The 20871-nt window shown below is 36.6% G+C and overlaps 2 protein-coding genes across 2 annotated transcripts in view; one reads left to right on the top strand and one right to left on the bottom strand.

Moving 5' to 3' along the window:
- The window catches only part of tg (thyroglobulin), a 40203-nt gene that overhangs the window by 14571 nt on the left and 4761 nt on the right, over window positions 1-20871 (top strand). The window contains 20 exon segments of the mRNA XM_048151816.1: window positions 2245-2367; window positions 2476-2591; window positions 5590-5695; window positions 6214-6411; window positions 6832-7002; window positions 7386-7472; window positions 7617-7700; window positions 8077-8214; window positions 8318-8491; window positions 11293-11404; window positions 11489-11568; window positions 11699-11842; window positions 11957-12022; window positions 12120-12254; window positions 13883-14047; window positions 14158-14365; window positions 14527-14614; window positions 14883-15021; window positions 16301-16497; window positions 20659-20823. Of these exon segments, the coding sequence (XP_048007773.1) occupies window positions 2245-2367; window positions 2476-2591; window positions 5590-5695; window positions 6214-6411; window positions 6832-7002; window positions 7386-7472; window positions 7617-7700; window positions 8077-8214; window positions 8318-8491; window positions 11293-11404; window positions 11489-11568; window positions 11699-11842; window positions 11957-12022; window positions 12120-12254; window positions 13883-14047; window positions 14158-14365; window positions 14527-14614; window positions 14883-15021; window positions 16301-16497; window positions 20659-20823 (2696 nt within the window).
- Window positions 15377-20435, bottom strand: LOC125242830 (src-like-adapter). Its single transcript, XM_048151823.1, has 7 exons — window positions 19994-20435; window positions 19287-19386; window positions 18592-18678; window positions 18412-18509; window positions 18051-18182; window positions 17818-17938; window positions 15377-17010 (listed from the first exon to the last, which is right to left on the bottom strand). The coding sequence occupies exons 1-7, from the start codon at window positions 20070-20072 to the stop codon at window positions 16794-16796; spliced, it is 834 nt and encodes a 277-aa protein (XP_048007780.1). The 5' UTR covers window positions 20073-20435; the 3' UTR covers window positions 15377-16793.

The raw sequence follows: 20871 nt of genomic DNA, 5'->3' as shown, positions 1-20871 counted from the left end.
TAAAAAAAATCTATGGGGTTTTTTGAGCTGAAACTTCACAGACACATTCAGGAGACACCTTAGACTTATATTACATCTTGTGAAAAAGCATTCTTGGGCACCTTTAACAATGTCTTTAGTAACTTTCTGGACCTTGAAAGTGGTGATTATATTGCTGTCTATGGAGGAGTCATATATCTCTCAGATTCCATCAAAAATATCTTAATTTGTGTTCCAAAGATGAACGAAGGTCTTATGGGTGTGGAATGACATGAGGGTGAGTGATTAATGGCAGAATATTTGGGTGAACTAACACTTTAAATTCTCCTGTTTGTCACTACACTGTGTGCAGAATTATTAGGCAAGTTGATTTTCTGATCATATTTTTTTTCTAAGCACATTTTACCAATTCCAATCCACATCAATCTTAATAACTACTATTAATATTGTTTTTAATCATTTATAAGTGATATATAATTGTTCATGAAGGCTGGAAATGAAAAATGCCTTATATTCAGGTGTGCAGAATTATTAGGCAGGTTTGCTTTTACAGGCAAAATGAGCCAAAAAAGAGATTTAACTCAGACTGAAAAGTCAAAAATTATTAAATACTCATGAGAAGGATGCAATACTAATGCAATACTAGAAATTGCAAAGTTAAAGCATGACCAAGGGAAAGCAAAATGCTCATTGGGTCAGCGGGGTCATACAAAATCAGGTGGAAAAGAAAAGACACATGTTAACTGCAAAAGAGTTAAGAATTAAGGTGAAGAATTAAGTGTGAAACCATCAGGAACCCTTTAGTCTCCACCGCCACCATTTTCCAGAACTGCAACCTACCTGGAGTCTCCAGAAGTGCAAGGTGCCAGGATCTCAGAGACTTAGGTTAGCTAAATAATCCTAAAAAATGACCCACACTTAATAAGAATCACAAGCTGAAGTGTTGTGAAATACATGAAGACTGGGTTTTTATAGGCTTTATAGACAGACAGCTTGAGAGTGACTCCTGAAGGACCAGCACCACATCCTCTTGTACCACTGTTTGAAGAATTTATCTTCCAGAATCTGGCAGTAAAGTGTGGGAGTTCACTTTTAGTCCCTCTCTAATCCTGAAATATCCGTCTTGCAGAGATGGACTAAAAATGATCTTCCAAAACTTACTACCAGATTCTGGAAGATAAATTCTTCAAACAGTGGTAAAAGAGGATGTGGTGCTGGTCCTTCAGGAGTCACTCTCAATCTGTCTGTCTATAAGGCCTATAAAAACCCAGTCTTCATGTATTTCACAACACTTCAGCTTGTGATTCTTATTAAGTGTGGGTCATTTTTTAGGATTCTTTAGCTAACCTAAGTCTCTGAGATCTTGACACCTTGCACTTCTGGAGACTCCAGGTAGGTTGCAGTTCTGGAAAATGGTGGCGCTGGAGACTAAAGGGTTCCTGATGGTTTCACACTTAATTCTTCACCTTAATTCTTAACTCTTTTGCAGTTAACATGTGTCTTTTCTTTTCCACCTGTTTTTGTATGACCCCGCTGACCCAATGAGCATTTTGCTGTCCATTGGTCATGCTTTAACTTTGCAATTTCTAGTATTGCATTAGTATTGCGTCCTTCTTGTGAGTATTTAATAATTTTTGACTTTTCAGTCTGAGTTAAATCTCTTTTTTGGCTCATTTTGCCTGTAAAAGCAAACCTGCCTAATAATTCTGCACACCTGAATATAAAGCGTTTTTCATTTCCAGCCTTCATGAACAATTATATATCACTTATAAATGATTAAAAACATTATTAATAGTAGTTATTAAGATTGATGTGGATTGAAATTGGTAAAATGTGCTTGGAAAAAAAATATGATCAGAAAGTCAGCTTGCCTAATAATTCTGCACACAGTGTATATATTTGATTCAATTAAATAGATTCATTTTTCTTTATAGTTGTATTAGTTATTTGGTGTAAGTTTACCCTATTTACCCTAACCTAAAATCTTAATTGTTTTGTGCCAGATAAATGCTGCTCTAATTGTAAAAATAAATCATATGACAGTGATAGTTTTATATTTAAAAAGATCTAGCTTTTTAAATAACTTGTTACTAACATGTAGTTTACTTGGGGAGCTACAATTTAAAAGTGCTTTCCACAAGACTGGCTTCAGTATTGCTTCAACAGTGCATAAGTAGATCAGTAAATATTTATCAGTATGAAAGCACAAATGTTATATAAATTCATTTGTGTGTGTGTTCAGAATATCACTCTGTTTGTTTGCAGTAATGGAAAAATTTGAAGTGGTTGCTGCTTCTTCCCTGCTGCTGAAATCAGAGAGTGCTGACATACTGAGCTCTGATTCCTCAACACAGCCAAAGGAAACACAGCTCAGGAAGTGTGTGCTTGGTGAGATACACTGTTAAATATTGCAGCTGTGCACCAGTACTCGAATTAGTCAGATGTATACTTGAACTGTTCATGACTAATGTTGATCACATCCCTGATTTCTGATAGATTGTGCCCTGGAAGATTCATGTCAATATGTGGCTGTTTTCAGTGATGAAGAGAAAACTTACTGTGAGCTGTACAGCACAAGTACAGATAATGTTGAATGCAGGACCTCTGAACAAGTATGACCAAAATACATGCACACTTTACCCCATGTGAATTGTATGTTGCATGCAGTGTATTTGTTAAAGGATTAGTTAACTTTCAAATGAAAATTAGCCCAAGCTTTCCTCACCTTCAAGCCATCCTAGGTGTATATGACTTTCTTCTTTCTGATGAACATAGTCGGAGATATTTTAAAAAAATACCCTGATGCGTCCAAGCTTTATAATGGCAGTGAACAGGAGTCACGAGTATGGACTGAAGAGAGTGTTTCCATCCATCACAAACGTACTCCACACAGCTCCGGGGGGGGTTAATAAAGGCCTTCTGAAGCAAAGCGATGCGTTTGTCTAAACAAAAAAATCTATATTTAACTAGTTATGAAGTAAAATATCTAGCTTCCACCAGACCGCCTTCCATATTCAACGTACGAAGAAAGTGTAAAACTCTTGCAGTTCAACAAAAAGTGTAACTGAGCCAGTTTACACTTTCTTCATAACTTAAAGGGTTAGTTCACCCAAAAATGAAAATTGTCATTAATGACTCACCCTCATGTCGTTCCACACCCGTAAGACCTCCGTTCATCTTCAGAACACAGTTTAAGATATTTTAGATTTAGTCCGAGAGCTTTCTGTCGCTCCATTGAAAATGTATGTACGGTAGACTGTCCATGTCCAGAAAGGTAATAAATCATCATCAAAGTAGTCCATGTGACATCAGTGGGTCAGTTAGAATTTTTTGAAGCATCGAAAATACATTTTGGTCCAAAAATAACAAAAACTATTCAGCATTGTATTCTCTTCCGGAATCCTTTCCATTGAATTGATTCCATTGAACTGATTCCATTGAATCCTTTCATCTGTCAGCATTGGTAATGCACTTTTACGTCGCCGTGGTTGTTTTTGGTGATTAGGACATCCGCGACATGCACACTTACGCACCATTTAAAAAAATATAGCAATACCAAAATACAAACAATGTAGAATAGCTTGAATACAGCGTGCGTCTCCCTCAGACTGTAAACGAAACTCGGGCGCACCAGATAACACGTCAGCAGCGTCTTACATCAGCAGCGTCACTGCGGAGTCATGAACCACACTCCGGAGCAGGAGGGGGCGGTAATGCACCAATAAGCTGGATGCCAACCGCCGTAAAACAGGAAAGAAGAAGAAAAAGATGTGGAGTCGTGAACGCGGATTGGCAAGAGACCCGGAAGAGAATACAATGCTGAATAAAGTCGTAGTTTTTGTTATTTTTGGACCAAAATGTATTTTCGATGCTTCAACAAACTCTAACTAACCCACTGATGTCACATGGACTACTTTGATGATATTTTTATTACCTTTCTGGACATGGACAGTGTACCGTACCTACACTTTCAATGGAGGGACAGAAAGCTCTCGGACTAAATCTAAAATATCTTAAACTGTGTTCCGAAGATGAAAGGAGGTCTTACAGGTTTGGAACGACATGAGGGTGAGTCATTAATGACATCATTTTCATTTTTGGGTGAACTAACCCTTTAAATACGGAAGCTAGATATTTTACTTCATAACTTGTTAAATATGTGATGCGATCTGGGAAAACCCGTTGGATGTCGCAATGGAACGTTTTGAGTAAAGTCAAAAAATGTAATTGTAATGTAATTTGTAATGTAATTTTTTTGTCAAAATTGGGTTTTCATTAAATTATCATTCTATAACATCTTGTCTATCATCTCTGAAAAATATCTTGGCAAAATTCGTCCGGGTTAAGTGCAGAAAAATAGCAATTTATAGTGGCAAGGCTAATGTGGCAAGGATAATTAACATGTAGAATGAAGGTGTATTAATGCAAATTTCCCGCCAGTCCTATATAAACTACGGCACGCTTCAGAAAGTGCTGAAGAAAGCACTTCACATCATATTCGTTGATCCTGTTCACTGCCATTATAAAGCTCGGATGCATCAGGATATTTATTAAAATATCTTCAATTGTGTTCATCAGAAAGAAGAAAGTCATATACACCTAGGATGGCTTGAGGGTGAGTAAAGCTTGGGCTAATTTTCATTTGAAAGTGAACTAATCCTTTAATGATGCATATTTGTATCTTAAATTAGAATGTATATTTAAACCCAATTGTAGGGGAATTTTACAGTTAAAGACCTAAAAGACCAGATATGGTGAATGAAGACCCAGAGACACAGGTAAATTTTACCGAAGAATAGTTTGCATTTTCATCAGCAGAAGCCAGCTTCAAGTCTCACAAGGAGGTCATAGGTCGCTCTGCGTACATTCACATTTCCACAACAATTATACTCTAACTTAGTCTACTAACTACATCATTACTTAGGTTAAACGATTCTGATTGGCTAAGCAATATAGACAAAATTAGTAATCTTCCACACATGGACAGATAGTCAGAAGCATATCTCCATCCATCACGATGCTGACGATCGGTCCCTGAACTTAGGTACAGGATGTCCTGTTAAGTCTCAAGCAGAGTGCCAAATGTCCATTGATACCAATACAGGACCTACACACAGAACATTAGCGCACATACACAGATACACATGATTCACAGCTTCTTAAAGATTGAAGTTGGCCCAGGCTCCTCCAACTATAAACAGCAAAGTTTCTCAAAACATACTGATAAGTTGTAATTTTCTCTCAGTGAGAGGTACAGACAATATTCAAAATTATTTTCTAGTGTTTGAAAAGGAAAATAAATGCTTTAATATAAGTGGAAGAAGTCAACTTATCAAGAAGTCAAGACGTATTTAGAAAGATAAATGTCAATGAATAACTCAAAAGATATGTATTGTCTATTGATTTGTCTTTACAAAAGCTATTAATTATAAAATATAGAATATTTTCATTTTGAGAAGACAGACATTTATCATATTTAAGAGTCATTTCCAGTGTTAAATCTGGTGTTGGGTCTTTTTTGTCTTGGTGGCACTCATATAGGAGATATTCCCAGAAGTGACATGATTATTACAAAAAATGAAAAGCCTTGCGGTTTGTTTGGCATTGCAGAGCAAAGGATTTCTCGGAAATGATGGTGCTGAGACGTTCCAGACTCTCAACTGTGTTCTGAAAATAAAAGGAGATGAATCCAATCTGACAGTGCTGAGAAAGAAAGGTAAGATCATCAGCTATTAGTTATATGCCACATGTTTGGTTAGTTGTTGTGAGTCACCTGTACCCTGTGTTGGCTACGCATTACAGTAAAATGTAGTGATGCATCTATTGTGGTGTGAGTTTCAGTTTGTCTGAATAGAGAATGAATTATCCTAGCAGACAAAGAGCCTGTGACAACATACAATATCATAATTGAGCTGTTGTTCCAAAGATTAAGTTGTGGTTTGTGAGTAATGATTTTAACAAAGTGGTCTAGTCTATTGTGGACACAAGAATAAAGAAAATCATGTCATTAAAAACATTCCTCAGACTTGTTCTGTTAAGAGATAAATATTTTTCCATGTGAAATAAACGACTTGATACTTTGAGACTTCTCTCAGGAACAGAGCTCCCAGTTTCTCGTTATTTTTGGCGACTCAAAAGCATTTAGATGCACTTGTGTTCCTTGGCCATGACTTAAAGAATATGTGTACTTCTTTCTTTCTTTTTTACTCTCCATCCTTCATCTTCTCACAAAAGGTCATGAATTCAGCACAGCAGGCCTGAAGAGTTTTGAGAGGCTAAGTTTCCGTAAAACCAGTTCTGGAGTGTATCGGACGCTTGTGTTTGATGCACGTGGAACCACTCTGGCTGACGTCCATCGCTTCTGCGTCAACTCTTGCAGCCGTGAGAACTGCTGTGATGGATTCATCCTGAACCAGAATGTCCTCGATGGAGGTCAGAAACGCTCTCACTCATTAGGAGCAGATGTAGCTCCTTTTCCACTACTAGACAAAACCAAAAATGTCACGTGTGAGGGCCCGTGGCGGCGCATATCTTAAACTGTTTGTTTTTTTATACTTCCAAAAAAGGATTCTTTGATTAATAGAACAGAACAGCATTTATCTGAAAAAGAAAGCTTTTGTAATATTATAAATGTCTTTACTGTTACTTTTGATCAATTTACTACATCCTTGCTCAATAAAAGTGTTAATTTCTTTAAAAAAAAAAAAAGAAAAAACGTACTGACAACAAACTTTTGAACAGTATATAACATATATTTGTTAGAAGTTATCAAAGTATAATAATCCCAAACAATCTGAATCAGAAAAAGTGACTTTTGTTACATTGTTAAATGGTTTGTGTCTTATGTTGCAGGCTCTATCATGTGTGGGCTCTTAAGCGCACCTTCAGTGCTGCAGTGCAGCGAGACAGACTGGGACATAAGAGACGTGGCCTCCTCCAACCGCATCTGTGGTGCTGGTGTCCAATACAGCAAACAACTGAAACGTTTCACTTTCAACTTTGGCGGACAGAACTTCACCATCAGTATGAGTCTACATACACACTCCAGATTTCATAACAACAGATGTACTCATATGTTTAATTGTTGTTTAAAAATTGCACGGCATGGTTCAGCTGTTATTTGACCTTTATCAATTGCTCCGTTTTTCCAGTGCTTACTCTTTATTGCATCATTCTGGGCTTTTCCACCCCTGGTACCAATTTAGGCATACACTTTTAATTGACTTTCTGTGTTTACTCTGTCTGATTGACTGTAACTTGATGAATCATCGTTGATGTGCAGTGTTTGAGAATCTTAGCTTTTTATCATTTAAACTTTTAAATGATTTAACCCTTGATTGGTCATATCAAGATTTATGTTGTTATGGGCTGATGGGCATTGTAATGAAAATGAACATTTCTTGCAGCTGATGCAGCCTTACCGGCATCCAGCAAAAATAAAACTGGTTACCAGGAAACTCTCATCAGTTTCCAACGTGTCTACATCTGGAAAGGTTTGGACATGCACTGCATACATGAGTAGCATGACACTAATAAAGCATTTTAAATGCCTGTCATAAACAAAAGTATATATTTTGATGAATTATGATCTAACCTTTACTCATGTATAGCCTAATAGTTGCAATTTATGTTCTCAGAGTCTGATATGAACACACGTCCAAAAACTACCTCTGCTTGCAGTGGATCAGCTGTTGTAGAGGATTCCAGAATTGCTCTTTCTGGTATGAATAAACTTGTATATATACCTGAGCATTTTTGTCTTCTTGTGCTTAAAAGTACTCTTATAGGACTGGTTTCACAGACAGGGTTTAGAATAAGCCAGGACTAGGCCTTAGTTCAATTAGGGCATTCAAGTAGCTTTTATAAACATGCCTTATAGTGTGCATCTTGAGACAAAACAATGGCACTGGCATATTTTAAGATATGTCAGTGCAAGTTGCTTTCAGTTAAAGCAGCTCAAACATGCATTTTAGTCTGGGATGCATTTAGTCTTTTCTGTGAACCCAGGGGATAAGAAGTTTTTTAATGGTATTAATACAATTTATTGGTATTTTAAAAAAAAGTCTCAGTTCTGTTTCTACTGGATTATCCACTTAGACTCAGTAAAGGAGGCTTTTGGTGTTCTGGAGAGTGGTGACATAACAGTCGACCCAGAGAGGAAACTGGCTAGTCAACTTTACTGGATCTTTAAACACCAGTACACTTTCCAGGAGGCTCAACTGTGGTGTCTAAAGCGTAAGATCCAAAACCTTCGCTTACAATTATATACTTAATGAATGCCTGTGTGGTGCAAGAATGTTTCACTTTCTGTTCTGTGAATATGGGTGATGGGTTTCAGGTTGTGAAGAAGAAGAACCGTGTCACGTGTCCGACATTCGTGATGAAGGCCCTCTGTATTTTGCGTGTGTATTGTATCCTGACACACGTGTGTGTGGGGCATATGACAAACCTCTCAGACAGGCATGCAGTTTTGTGATGACACAGAATCTTCAGACTGCATACCAGAAGAAAGGTGAGACGTTTATAGCAAAAATGCCATGTCTCACTGCAATTAAATGACAAGATTTCATTTATGATACAAAAATATGATCTTTTGTATTATACAATTCCATAACTCAATACACCAGACCTCAGATAATCACATATACACTGTGTGCTGTATATAATGCTTTCATATTTCTCAGCATTAGCTGTTGGTTTTCAGAGACTTTTCTCTGTGATTGGACAGATGGGATTTGCATTACCTTATGCAAGTCTGTGGTTTACTGTAAAGTCTGATGTCAGACTCTTACCACTTTCATTGTGACTTAGTCTGTCGTTTACTTTATTTGTTTTCAGATTTGATCCTAGCAACTGAGCATAGAATGCAGATGATTCAGATTTGGTATAGCTGGAGCTTGACAAAGACAGAGGGTGAAAGGGCAAAATGAGACAATGATGATGGATAAATAATGTCTAGTTGGATTTTTTTTTTTTTTTTAATTGTCTGACCATGTATATATGCAATATGCATGTATAATGTATACATGCATGTATTAGTTCTGCCGTTTAGTTTTACTTATGCATCCTGATCAGTTACATCGGTGCCTGAAGTGCTACACCTTTAAGACACCAACACAAAGCAGATTATCGCACTTATTATACTGGTACTTCTCCAAATAAGAACGTAATGAACATGAAATATTGATTTGATTCAGTTAAAAATACTATGATTATTTTATGTGAGAAGAGAGAAATGTACACTTACTACACGGGTTAGCTTTACTTGTTTTGCTACTGTTAATGGTATAGACTGGAGCATTATCCTAATTTTGCCTTTATATGCAATGCATTCTTCAGTAGCCATAAAAATGAGCCGTGCCTATGAATTTTTTAGCTAGTGGTAAGAGGAATTGTCTGCATGACCAGAGAACATTTCAGTGAGTCGAAGTGGCAAAACTCCACTTCACCCATGTGGCGTGCAGACAGCAGTGAGCTCATGCTGTCTGCGGTACATGGAAGCAAACACTAACACAATCTAAAATGACTATTCTCAACACCTATTCTGAAACAATGGACCTGTTAAAATCTACATGACAGCTTTTGCAACTTGTACAGTTGACAATGATGACTTGACATTTGACATCCGCTTTATGCTGCTGCTGTCAAAAAAAAAGTGTAAATCTTATCTGTACACTATCTCAGAAAATATGTAGTTTAGGGTTTCATGACCCGTTAAGTGTAAAGTCTAATGGAAATTCCACTGGCTCAAATTCAGAGCATTCTTGCTTGTCATGCTGTCATGCTAAGTTGAGTTCATGCAAAACTCACCAGATTTTAGTTGATTTTGTTGCGGTTTAGTCCATTTCTATTAGTTTTGATGCTAGTGCACTCCTAAACATTGACTTTGAAAAAAAAAAAAACATTGGGAAAAAAGAAGAAAATCACTTTTAGCAGATATAATAATTTAAATTTTACAAGAATACTGAGCTTGAAATGTGATTTCATAGGGATCTAAAATGTGTGCTAGTCTGACCATGGTTTATGATTTTATCATTATATACTTATTATGTACATATATCTTGTTTTAATTTTGAATTTAGTTTTGAAAATCAACACCATGACATCTGCTCCATTCTACACCATTCCCCGTTTGTACTACTCCTCTAGGTGTCAGAATTAGTTTGCTTTGAAAGAAAAGCACATGGTAGAGACTGCCTGTATAACTGTGGTTTATGCATGATGTTCATTGTTAGCCTTTTGATTAGAAATGGAAAAGGAGTGTTACGTAAGATTTGGTAAAGTGAGTGAGTGACCACACAATAATGTGGTTATTCTGGATTTCTGTCTAAACTGCAGAACAGCTCTAGGATTTAAACCATGTGGGATCACAAGTAATTTATTTTAACAGAAGTGGACAGATGGAGTGTCTCTCAGATTACCTTAGTCATTCATTCCTCTGCATAGCAAAGACTTTGACTGCTCTTTAGCTTTCCTTTAAAAAGGACTCTTTATTGTGGACTATTTAGGAATTTACATAGAGAAGTTTTGTTTTCTTTTAGTACAAGCCTCTGTCTGTGTTTGGAGAGATGCTTATATGGGAATAATTTAAAAGAAAAATGATGTTATAGTTATAAAACCTTATATAGAACCAATAAACTATCGTATTCTTTGACGAATAAAAGGCTCAAAAGAACAGTATTAATTTGAAATAGAAACTTTTGTAAATTTGTAAATGTCTTTACTGTCACATCACGTTTGATCAATTGAATGTCTTTGCTGAATAAAACAAACAAATCTTCCTGACAATCAACTTTTGAATGGTAGTGTATGTGTTAAGTATCTTTAAAATGCCAAAACAGGAATATTTAGATTTGATAGTCTTATTATGTGTTCCTGGAACACAAGTGCAGTGATTTTCAGTCATAATAGGGGATCACAGGGGATTGAATGTTTCATGGCCTATAAAGTAGTCCACAACAAAAAGGTGTGATCATAAACTCTTAACATGTGGTCCATCTGTTGATGATGTTTAAGGGTGGAAAATAATGCTGCCTAGGTGGAAATCTGCCGTAAAGGGTTTTCTCAATGTTGTAAAAGAGATTTTCCAGTTTTTTGAGCCAGCGTTTTATCTTAGCTTGTACTGAGGGAATCAAAGAACCTCTCATAATTAGCAAACAGTTCGTTTTTTGCCCCAAATGGATGTTTCTGTTTGTAAAATTGGTTCACTGTTTGGACCATTAGGTCAAAAAATACTCTTTTTACCAACTGTTATGCCAAAGTGCTTTTGTTCAAGATAGATAATGTGCTCATCACTTTCTTTTTCTTGTGCAGTTTCTCTGACTGGAAGTGTGAAGAGCTTCTACAGCCGTGTTCCTTTTAAGAAGATGGTGTCTTACTCTGTACGCAGTCGAGTCAGTGTGTCCAGTAAATCTATCACAGAAGGGTGAGGGGAAAGCCAACAAATTTGTTTTTCCATCTCAGTTTATATGTTTCCCTTATGAATAATGCCGTTTGAATTTTTGAGCAGGTTCTTTGAGTGTGAGAGGCGGTGTGATAAAGATCCATGCTGTCGTGGCATAGGATATGTCCAAGATTCAGGTGTACCTGGTATGAAAGAACCTTTACATTCAGATGAATCATTTTATCTTGCTCGTTCACTTAAAACATACAATATGTGATATATCTTATCTGAGGAATGAAACCACTCACAGTTGGTCTCTGTTTTTCCTTTGTACAGGATCAGATGTGTTGTGTCTAACTCTAAATAGTCTGGGTATTCAGACTTGTGGTGAGAATGACAGCACTAACTGGAGAATTCAGGACTGCTCCCCATCCAAAGTGCAGACTGAAGTCTATCCCTATGGCTGGTATGAAAAGCCAGGTATATCTGAAATCCAAGTGCCTTTTCAAACTGACACACTCAAACTCTGTGTGACTTCTTTCAACTGAGAATTCTCAGTATGTAAATATTTTAAACATCAGTGTGTCTCTGTAGTGAACCAATGGATAAAGAATCCCAGTGTGTGTCCACCATTTAGTCTCCGCTCTCCCATAAAGAATGGTAAGAGACTTGTTAATGAATAAATTTATTTATTTTTGTTTTATATTAATTTTATTTAATTCATGTTGTGGATCTTATATTGCTCATTTTCAAACAGTTGATTTGAAGAACTGGAAGCGGTTGGATGGTGCCTCTGTGCAGGTGGATTCGTCTGTTTCTGATTTTGACATTGTCCACATAAGCAGAGACATTGCCAAGGACCTGGATAAAGTCAGAGCCTGGTGTCTTTCTGGTAACATCTCTCTCTATCTATCCCTTTTTATTTTATTTTTACAGGGATCTAATGTGATAGAGGCACATATTACATGCTGAACACATGTATAAGTTTCTCATATGCTCACCAAAGTTGCATTTATTTGATCAAAAATATTGTGAAATATTATTATAATTTAAAATTAATGTTATCTAATGTAATATTTTTTCAAATGTCATTTATTCCTGTGATGGTAAAGCTGAATTTTCAGCAGCCTTTACTCCAGTATTCAGCAGTTTTGGGGGTAACGCATTACAAGTAACTTGAGTTACATAATCAGATTACTTTTGTCAAGTAACTATTAAAGTAACACAGTACTTTTAAATTTACAACAAAATACCTGAGTTACTTTTTCAAATAAGTAACTCAAGTTACTGCAGAGGTGTTGTGTGAACATGATGGTTAATATAGTTTTTGAATAAATGCGAGCAAGGTTATAGACCCCTTAAAAGTTTGTAAACATTGCAACGTTTCCTGGTGGGCGGGGCTTAGCTGGAGGCAAAAAGAGACGCTGGACTCAATGTTGACAAGCATAAGCTAGCATGTTTTAGGAGGGATTTGTTAAACATAGATGCAGAAGAAGGTTCAGAACTGTCTGAATATGTACAGTCACTGACTCTGCAGGACCGTGACAGCTATTTTTGTAAATTAACTTAAGTTTTGAATATTTCCTAGACAACATATGAATTACTTTCGGGTGGTTCGGGGAATTTTGTCAAGGCTTATTGTCTAATGTAACCTAACGCTGGGCTAACTATGATTATGGCTAGCAATGTGGATTATTTTAAGAGACCATTCAAAGGATGGCACACACATCTATCGCTGTATGTTTGTTTAACATTTAAGCTAGCTAGTGCGCTGAAAGTTGGCGACTTTTCACCTATAAAACAGAAACTTGCTGATTTCTACTAGATAAAACCAACACACCATTACATATGCATCGATTATTTTACCTGATATGAAGTATTAAATGAGTATTATTTATGATCGTCTTCGTCCAGTCTGTACGCCGTATTGCATTCAACCACAATTATCTTTTTGATTTCTGTGAAGGAATGTCTGCCGGGATCTGGTAAAACTTTAGTTTTGAACCAAAAGTGCTGTTCCTTCTATTCTGGCAGCCAAAAACACAACAAGACGACATTTTAAAGTCAAAACCTCAAACTTTTAGCACGCCTGCTATGAGTTTTGCCTCCAGCTAGAGCGTTGACGTCACAGTGACGTAGGCGATTAAGGGGTCTATACTCATCACACTTGCAAAAAAAAAAGAAAACAGATTCAATATTACTCAAAATTAACAAAAACAGTGAAGTGCAATCTCAGAATATTACACAAACCTGCAATAATCAAATATATTAAATTACACATATACTTTATGTATTTAATCTCACTTTATTAACCAATGATCCACTTCAACCATACTAATATGCAAATATTACTAATTTATTTTACAATTACTAATTTATTTTAATTTGTTTTAATTTAATTATTAATAATAATCACAATTATATAATCATTGAATATGTGTCTGTTTTTTTTATTATTATTATTTACGATACAGCTGTATGTGGATAAATGGGTTCTGTTAACTTTCTTGTCTTTTGCAGCCTGTGAGGAAAGTGAGTCCTGTTCAGCCGTGTCTATCGATAGCAGAGAGTCAGCCATGAGATGTGTGATGTATCCAGACACACACACCTGCCTTCCTATGACCAGCGGCCAGCGCTGCTTGCTAGTTATCAAAGAACCTGCTCAATCTGTTTACATCAGGACAGGTGACACCTTAAAACAAAATATTCTTCAATTCACTCAAGTCTCAACCAGTTCAGAGTGTTTCTGATGTCTTTCACCCAAAAAACAGAGATGTTTGAACATTTCTTTATAGGTTTACTGCCAGAGCTGACTTCTGTTTTGATCCCTGATCACGGCACACTACTCGGAGAGAGTGAGGTGAAACCGATAACTGGCTCAGATAGCAAGCGTGTGACCTACTTCCTGGGTGTCCCTTATGCCCGTCCACCAATTGGAGAGCTCCGTTTCAGCCCTCCACAGCCAGCTGACTGGACCGGAACCTGGAATGCCACGTTTTCCCGGTGTGTAGACAACTTTGGTAGTTTGAGGGTATAAATGTACGTTCTGAAAAATGAGCATACATATATATACCCTCAATATACTGACAGGTTGCCTTTTTGCAGAAAGAATAAAGTCACTTTTCTGGTGTAAGATCTGATTTGTTTGATTAAATCTGTTTTAGATCCAGTTGTCTTCAGCCTGGTGACCCCACTGACTCCACCTCCAGTGAAGACTGTCTGTACCTCAATGTGTTTGTTGCTAATAGTGTGGTAAGACCCCCATGACATACTCAAGATCTCAAAGACGCATAAGTACATAAATTAATACTCAAATAATACTCTAATGAGAGTTAGTTGACATTTAGGTGCATCGTTATTTATAGTCAGCATAATGTCTAAAGGGGACCATCAAAATCTGACCTCACTGTGTGTCATGAACTTTTACATATGTTAATACTGCTTTCATAAACCACTGCATCTGCTGACTGTGAATGCAAACATTGGCAATTGATAGTACAAATTTTCTGTTTTGTCACAGGGAAAGAATTCGCCGGTTCTGGTTTTCTTCCACAACTCTGGATCGGGTCTCTTAGATGGTTCTTACCTCGCTGCTGTTGGCAACATAATTGTAGTGACAGCCAGTTTCAGAGTGGCTGCTTTCGGATTCCTCAGTGCAGGTACACAAAGAACGCATATAGTATACACAAATGTGTTCATATATTCATGTGTAGCCAGCCCCACAAATTTTTTCTATTTTAATATATTTTAAAATGTAATTTATTCGTGTGATGGCAAAGATGAATTATCAGCATCATTACTTCAGTCTTCAGTCACATGATCCTTCAGAAATAATTCTAATATTCTGATTTGGTGCTCAAGAAACATTTATTGTAATTATCAATGCTGAAAACAGTTAAGCAGCTTCATAGTTTTGTGGAAACTGTAATGCATTTTTCAGGATTCTTTGATTAATAGAAAGTTCAAAAGAACAGCATTTATTTGAAATAAAAATCTTTTGTAATGGTGTAAAAGTCCTGTCACTTTTGATCGATTTAATGCATCCTTGTTGAAAAGTATTCATTTCTGTCAAAAAAAAACACCTCACTGACAACACACTTTTCAAGTTAAACAGTTTTTTTTGTTGAGCAATAGTATAGAATCTGGTAAATAACACAAATTATGAGCCCTCACCATTATGAGCCCTGAATATAATCTTTTTTTAGTAAAAAATGTTTTTATTTGCCCTTATTATTTATGTGTTTATTCTCATGCAACAAAACATAGAATGGCACTTGGCACGTTGTGCTGAAAAGTCCTGAAAAGTTTTAAGGAATGAACCTCAATGTTATGGAGACAAAGTTTTATAATATATTCTACACTGGAATTAAACCTTGTCCTGGAAGCTCTGTTAAGTTAGAACAAAATGACGTAATGCAAAAACAGGATAATTTATTCCAAAAAATGGAATGGAATATGGTTATGGAATATAGTTACGTAAGGTCCATGTGAGAAGTTCCATTCCACACAGTGGTTGTGAAAATATTCAGATTCTTTTCCCCTTTGCCAACATTGGTTGAGTAAGTTTGAAAAGGGGGCCTAACTGGTGCCTTTGACTGTTCTGCCAGGATGAGCTTTCACTGTCCATCCAAAAACAACACACAGAGAAAGCTGTGCAGAAGCCTGATTGGCTTCCTTGAGTTTTCCAGCTAAACCCTTGTGGAGCTTTGAAGATTTGATTAAACATTATAAAAAAAAAAAAAAAAAAAAAAAAAAGATTATAATTATTTTTGTTGTCTCTATAATGGAAGGACTTTCACATGCTGATTATAGTGCAAAGGTAATTTCTCAGTAATTTACTGCAAATCTTCTAGAGTGATAGTTTTGATCTATGAGTGGAAAATACATTTGGAGATACAGAATGTGCCTCATGAATTAAAGTCTGTTCACTCTGTATAGGTTCCAGTGCTGTGCCGGGGAATTATGGGTTGCAAGACCAGGCAGCTGCTCTGGGTTGGGTTCAGAAGAACATTGCTCTGTTTGGAGGAGACCCCACTAAAGTCACAATAGGGGCAGAGAGAAACGGAGCCGACATTGCGAGCCTTCATCTCACCTCGCCGTCGGCTTCATCACTCTTCAGCCGAGCTTTACTTATGGTAAGAACAGAACTCTGAGGTCCCACTGCCGGTTATACGACACCACTGTTTTGTGTAACAAGACTAATGTCTGAGGTCACATTTAAAGTAAAATCACTCTTCTCCAGTCCAAAAAAAAAAAAAGAATCATGGTTGCACAAGCATCTTAAAACACTCATTTGTAAGCTCTCTGAATAAAAACGTGCTTAAGGAACTATTTGAAGTATTCCAAGTGTTTCTCTGACAAAAATTCAGTCTCTTTCAGTGTCTTTATATATTAGCTTTTTAGCTCCTCGAATGAATCAGCTTTATATCTATCAAAGCACTTCCTCATAGTTGTCTTCCACAGTGGCCAAACTGTCAAGCTGGTGGTTCGGCATTAAGTAGACAGACTTCCACCTCTTCTTCTTCAAACTAAATTTCTTTCTCTCTGGCTTTTCCTGCTCTCCCAGCAAAGACAGGTAGGAAGAGACACTGTTCTGAACCCCATAGCTGACAGCTGAAGGGCTTGTACTCTGGTGGACGAGCTCGGCGCTGCACAAGGGAAAGTGTATCAGTATTATAGATTTTGTCTGAAGAGATTTACAGTATTTAAAATTCTTCCATGTTCATATGATAGTTCAAACACTGATCATGTGAATCTCCATTTTAGTAGAGAAACAAAAAGGAAAAATAGTAAGATATACACTACTACCATTCAAAAGTTTGCTGTCAGTAAGATTTTTTTTTTAAAGAAATTGATATTTTATTCTGCTAGGATGCCTTAAATTGATCAAAAGTGACAGTAAACTGTAATAATATTTCTCAATATTACTGTTTTTACTGTATTTTTGATCAAATAAATGCAGCCTTGGTGAGCATAAGAGACTTCTTTCAAAAACATTTTAAAAATCATACTGACCCCAAATATTTGAACGATACAGTGTGTGAGATACCTAGGTAAAGGGATAGTACACCCAAAAATGTAAATTCTCTCATCATTTAATCACCCTCATGCTGTCTCCGATGTATATGAATACTAAAAAATACTAATATTTTTGACTTTTTAAACTATAACTCATTGTTTCAGGTCTATTGTCAAACGAGCATTCATGAGTGCAATGTTGTAACAACTTTGGATTACTGTCAGTCACTGTGTGTGGTTTTTCATGTGTCAACCAAGCGGCACCCATTGCATTATATGGACTTACACAGATGAATTGTTGTACTTTTTGTTTTGTTTGTGTTTATCTGAAGAAAGAAAGCCATATACATCGGGGCATGAATGCTGACAGAATTTTCATTTTTGGGTGAACTGTCCCTTTCAGGACTAAATTTCAGCAATTTTACTTATTTTATTACCTGTTCACTGCTCTCCAGTCAAAGGATAATTTTCTCCCCTCAGTCGATGGGAGACTCAGAGGTGTTTCACCGACAGTCAAACATGGGCCAGTAAGAACACAGCACAGGCCATCTGCTATATCTAAACAAGAGCATGAGGGGAAAATCTGCATTAAACAGATAAACTGACTGTCTTTTACACTAAAACAGCACAAATGACCATTGGTTGTTCTTTGGTGTATTGCATGATTTACCAGAGTAGTGGTTGACCAGATCTTCCAGACACTGAAATGTGAGGCGTGGAGAGATGTAGTACCAGTTGTTTGGCATTCGAACTATCCGGTAATGCTTAATAGCTCTGTGGCGCACAGATAAGCTGTACATGCCTACAGAAATACATGCAATAAGATTGTAGCATCAACCATATTATTGGATAATCCAAAAACATTATTTAGTAGATAATTTAAGTTAATCTATTTATGAAATTCTTTCTGTCAGACAGTTTAGTGGACAGTTCTCATTCAAAATAAGCTGCAATATGGACCAGACCTTATGCTGTCTGGTTGTGTGAGACTAGACCAAAGTTTAATGTTCATTTTTAAGATGTATTCTGACCTTTTGTGCTCTCTCTTATCAGGAACGACCCCACTCGGTTTCCTGGGAGTCGAAGCAGTTCCTCAGCTTTTGGTCTGGAAACGTTTTCAAACAGCCAGCTGAGACAAATGAGAATGTTATCATTAGCACATAAACAGCTAACTGACAATTTGCTAGTGCAGTTTGCAATTCAGAACCTACCCATGGTAGACTTTTGAGGCATGACAGTGCGGTATATAGTTCACTTCCTTAGTGTTGACTGAGCAGACCTTCCACCAATACCCTTCCCTGAAAGAAAATGAAGTGAACAGTTATGCTTCTTGTCATTTTAAGTGTATTTATCAAAAAGTATAATTATCACAAAAAACTATTCAGTGAAAAACAGTTTGTGTGTGTGTTAAACAGCAGACGGTAGTGTTAATGCTAACACTGGCTGCAGGGTTTTGTGGTCAGTTGTGCATTCACACATTGAGCCCAGCAACTGTCAGTGTTATTGCTATAAAATATAGTTGAATACTAACACTTCAGAACCTAAAAGTTTACACACATTGTCTCTAGAAAAAATTCCCATAAACACTACTATTAAAATGTTTGGTGTCAGTAATATATTAATACTTTTATTCAGAAAGAAATTCAGCTTCTATTCAGCTTTATATTGATCAGTAAGGTCACTTTGCTACCAAAGCTATCAAAGCTACTCTTTTTACTGTATTTTTTAATCTAATAAATGCAGCCTTGGTCAGCATAAACAACTCTCAAAAACATTTTAAAAAATCTCACCAAACGTCAACTTCTGAATGGCAGCATATGTGTTTATTTGTGTAATAATCTTGTAAAATATGTTAAAAGACAGATTTTACTGTTACACGCATGAAACATGAAACGCTAATGCTTACTCAGACACTATTTTCAGCCAATCTCCCATTCGAAATATGGGCTCGCAGATATCAGGAGGAGGATAGTTATCCAACACTATTGCTGTGTCATTCTCATGCACTGAAAAATAGAAAATATTGCATCTGAATCTTGGCAAAAAAAAAAAAGGATTTTAATAATGTTCATGTTTTTCTTATATCAAAGAAACATAAAGTAGCTCTTTGATTCTTGCTAATGAAACAAACATTGTGTTTGGATGTTTATTATTAGTCATTTATGTATGTTGCAATGTCAGGAAGTAATTAGCCAATAGACTCCATTAGCCTTTAAGCTAACTTTTTTAATCATTTTAAGTCAAGACCAATGACTAAACAGAAAAACAAACATCTAATGTTTTTATCACCATTCGGTTATGGGTGTTACCAGATAATTTTGCACATTTGTGTCCATACTAAATATTTTTTAGGTTGGACACATCTGTTTTGAATAACTTCATTTGTTTTTGACCAAAAAGAGAAGTTCGAATATTACTTCAGTTCATGGACAACCCACACACTGCACATTCAGCCCAGAAAGAGAACTGATATCTGTATGTTTTAATACAGTTTGAGTCTCTTCACATCTGTAAATGATCGAAAATATGTGCCATCTGCCTACAATAACTAGAAAAGTCACTTGAAACCACTCATATGTTCAGACACTCAAACAGTGCTCAGCATTTTCGTACCTCTCCGTGGAAAGTCTTCATAAGTGCTAGTTTGTCTGAAATCCTCTGGGGTTCTTTGGCTTGCCTGGGCGCCTCCCATTGTCAATATCCCACCGATTTCTATTCCTACAGATTTACCACATCCAATCAGCCATCAGATGTCTGTCTCAACTGAGACAATCTCCTCTTCTGTGCAAAGTGTGTCATTAGATTCTGCTATTGTTCTGTTTTGCAACTTTCCACTGATAAGACTTTAAGGGCATGGCCCTAGTAAACAGGGAAGCTGTGTCTCACCACACTTTCCACTACACTTATAAGCAAAAATAGGAAGTGCTGAAATGAAAATGCTTCATATTCGCATGCAAATTCATTTAGATATTCTCTATGTATGCAGCTTCTGGTAAATATGTGTATAAATAGCAGCGGTATGCAAAAAAACTACTCATGGTTTCATGATTTTCGTTTTTTTAGTCTGAACTCTGAACCATAATACATTAATATAATGTGTTATGTGTTTATGTGGCCGAATTCTCTCTCAGTTCTCCAAAATGACTTAAAAAGTAAAACAAAAAACCCATAATAAATGAAGTCTAGATGAAATAGTTCATCATGGTTGATGACTAAAGAGCCAGATACATTTTAAGTGGTCACATGCAATGCTAAACTATGCTGTTGAATGCTTGTAGGGTGGATCGGTGTTTTCGCCTGCTGTTGTAATGAGTACATCTAAAGCCCAAGCGCAAACTGCATCTCTGGCTAGAGAACTCGGCTGCTCGGATGCTGATGCTACACAGATGCTTACCTGTTTGAGGAGCAAACCGGCTCAGAGCATCAATGCCGCCCAGACCAAGGTACAATGGGTCACATTTTGTGAAGAAAAAGCACAAAATGATCAAAAA

The sequence above is a fragment of the Megalobrama amblycephala genome, linkage group LG13 (assembly GCF_018812025.1).
Source record: "Megalobrama amblycephala isolate DHTTF-2021 linkage group LG13, ASM1881202v1, whole genome shotgun sequence".
NCBI lineage: Eukaryota > Metazoa > Chordata > Actinopteri > Cypriniformes > Xenocyprididae > Megalobrama > Megalobrama amblycephala.
The sequence above is the reverse complement of the archived record's forward strand: the minus strand, read 5'-3'. Positions and strand labels throughout refer to the sequence as shown.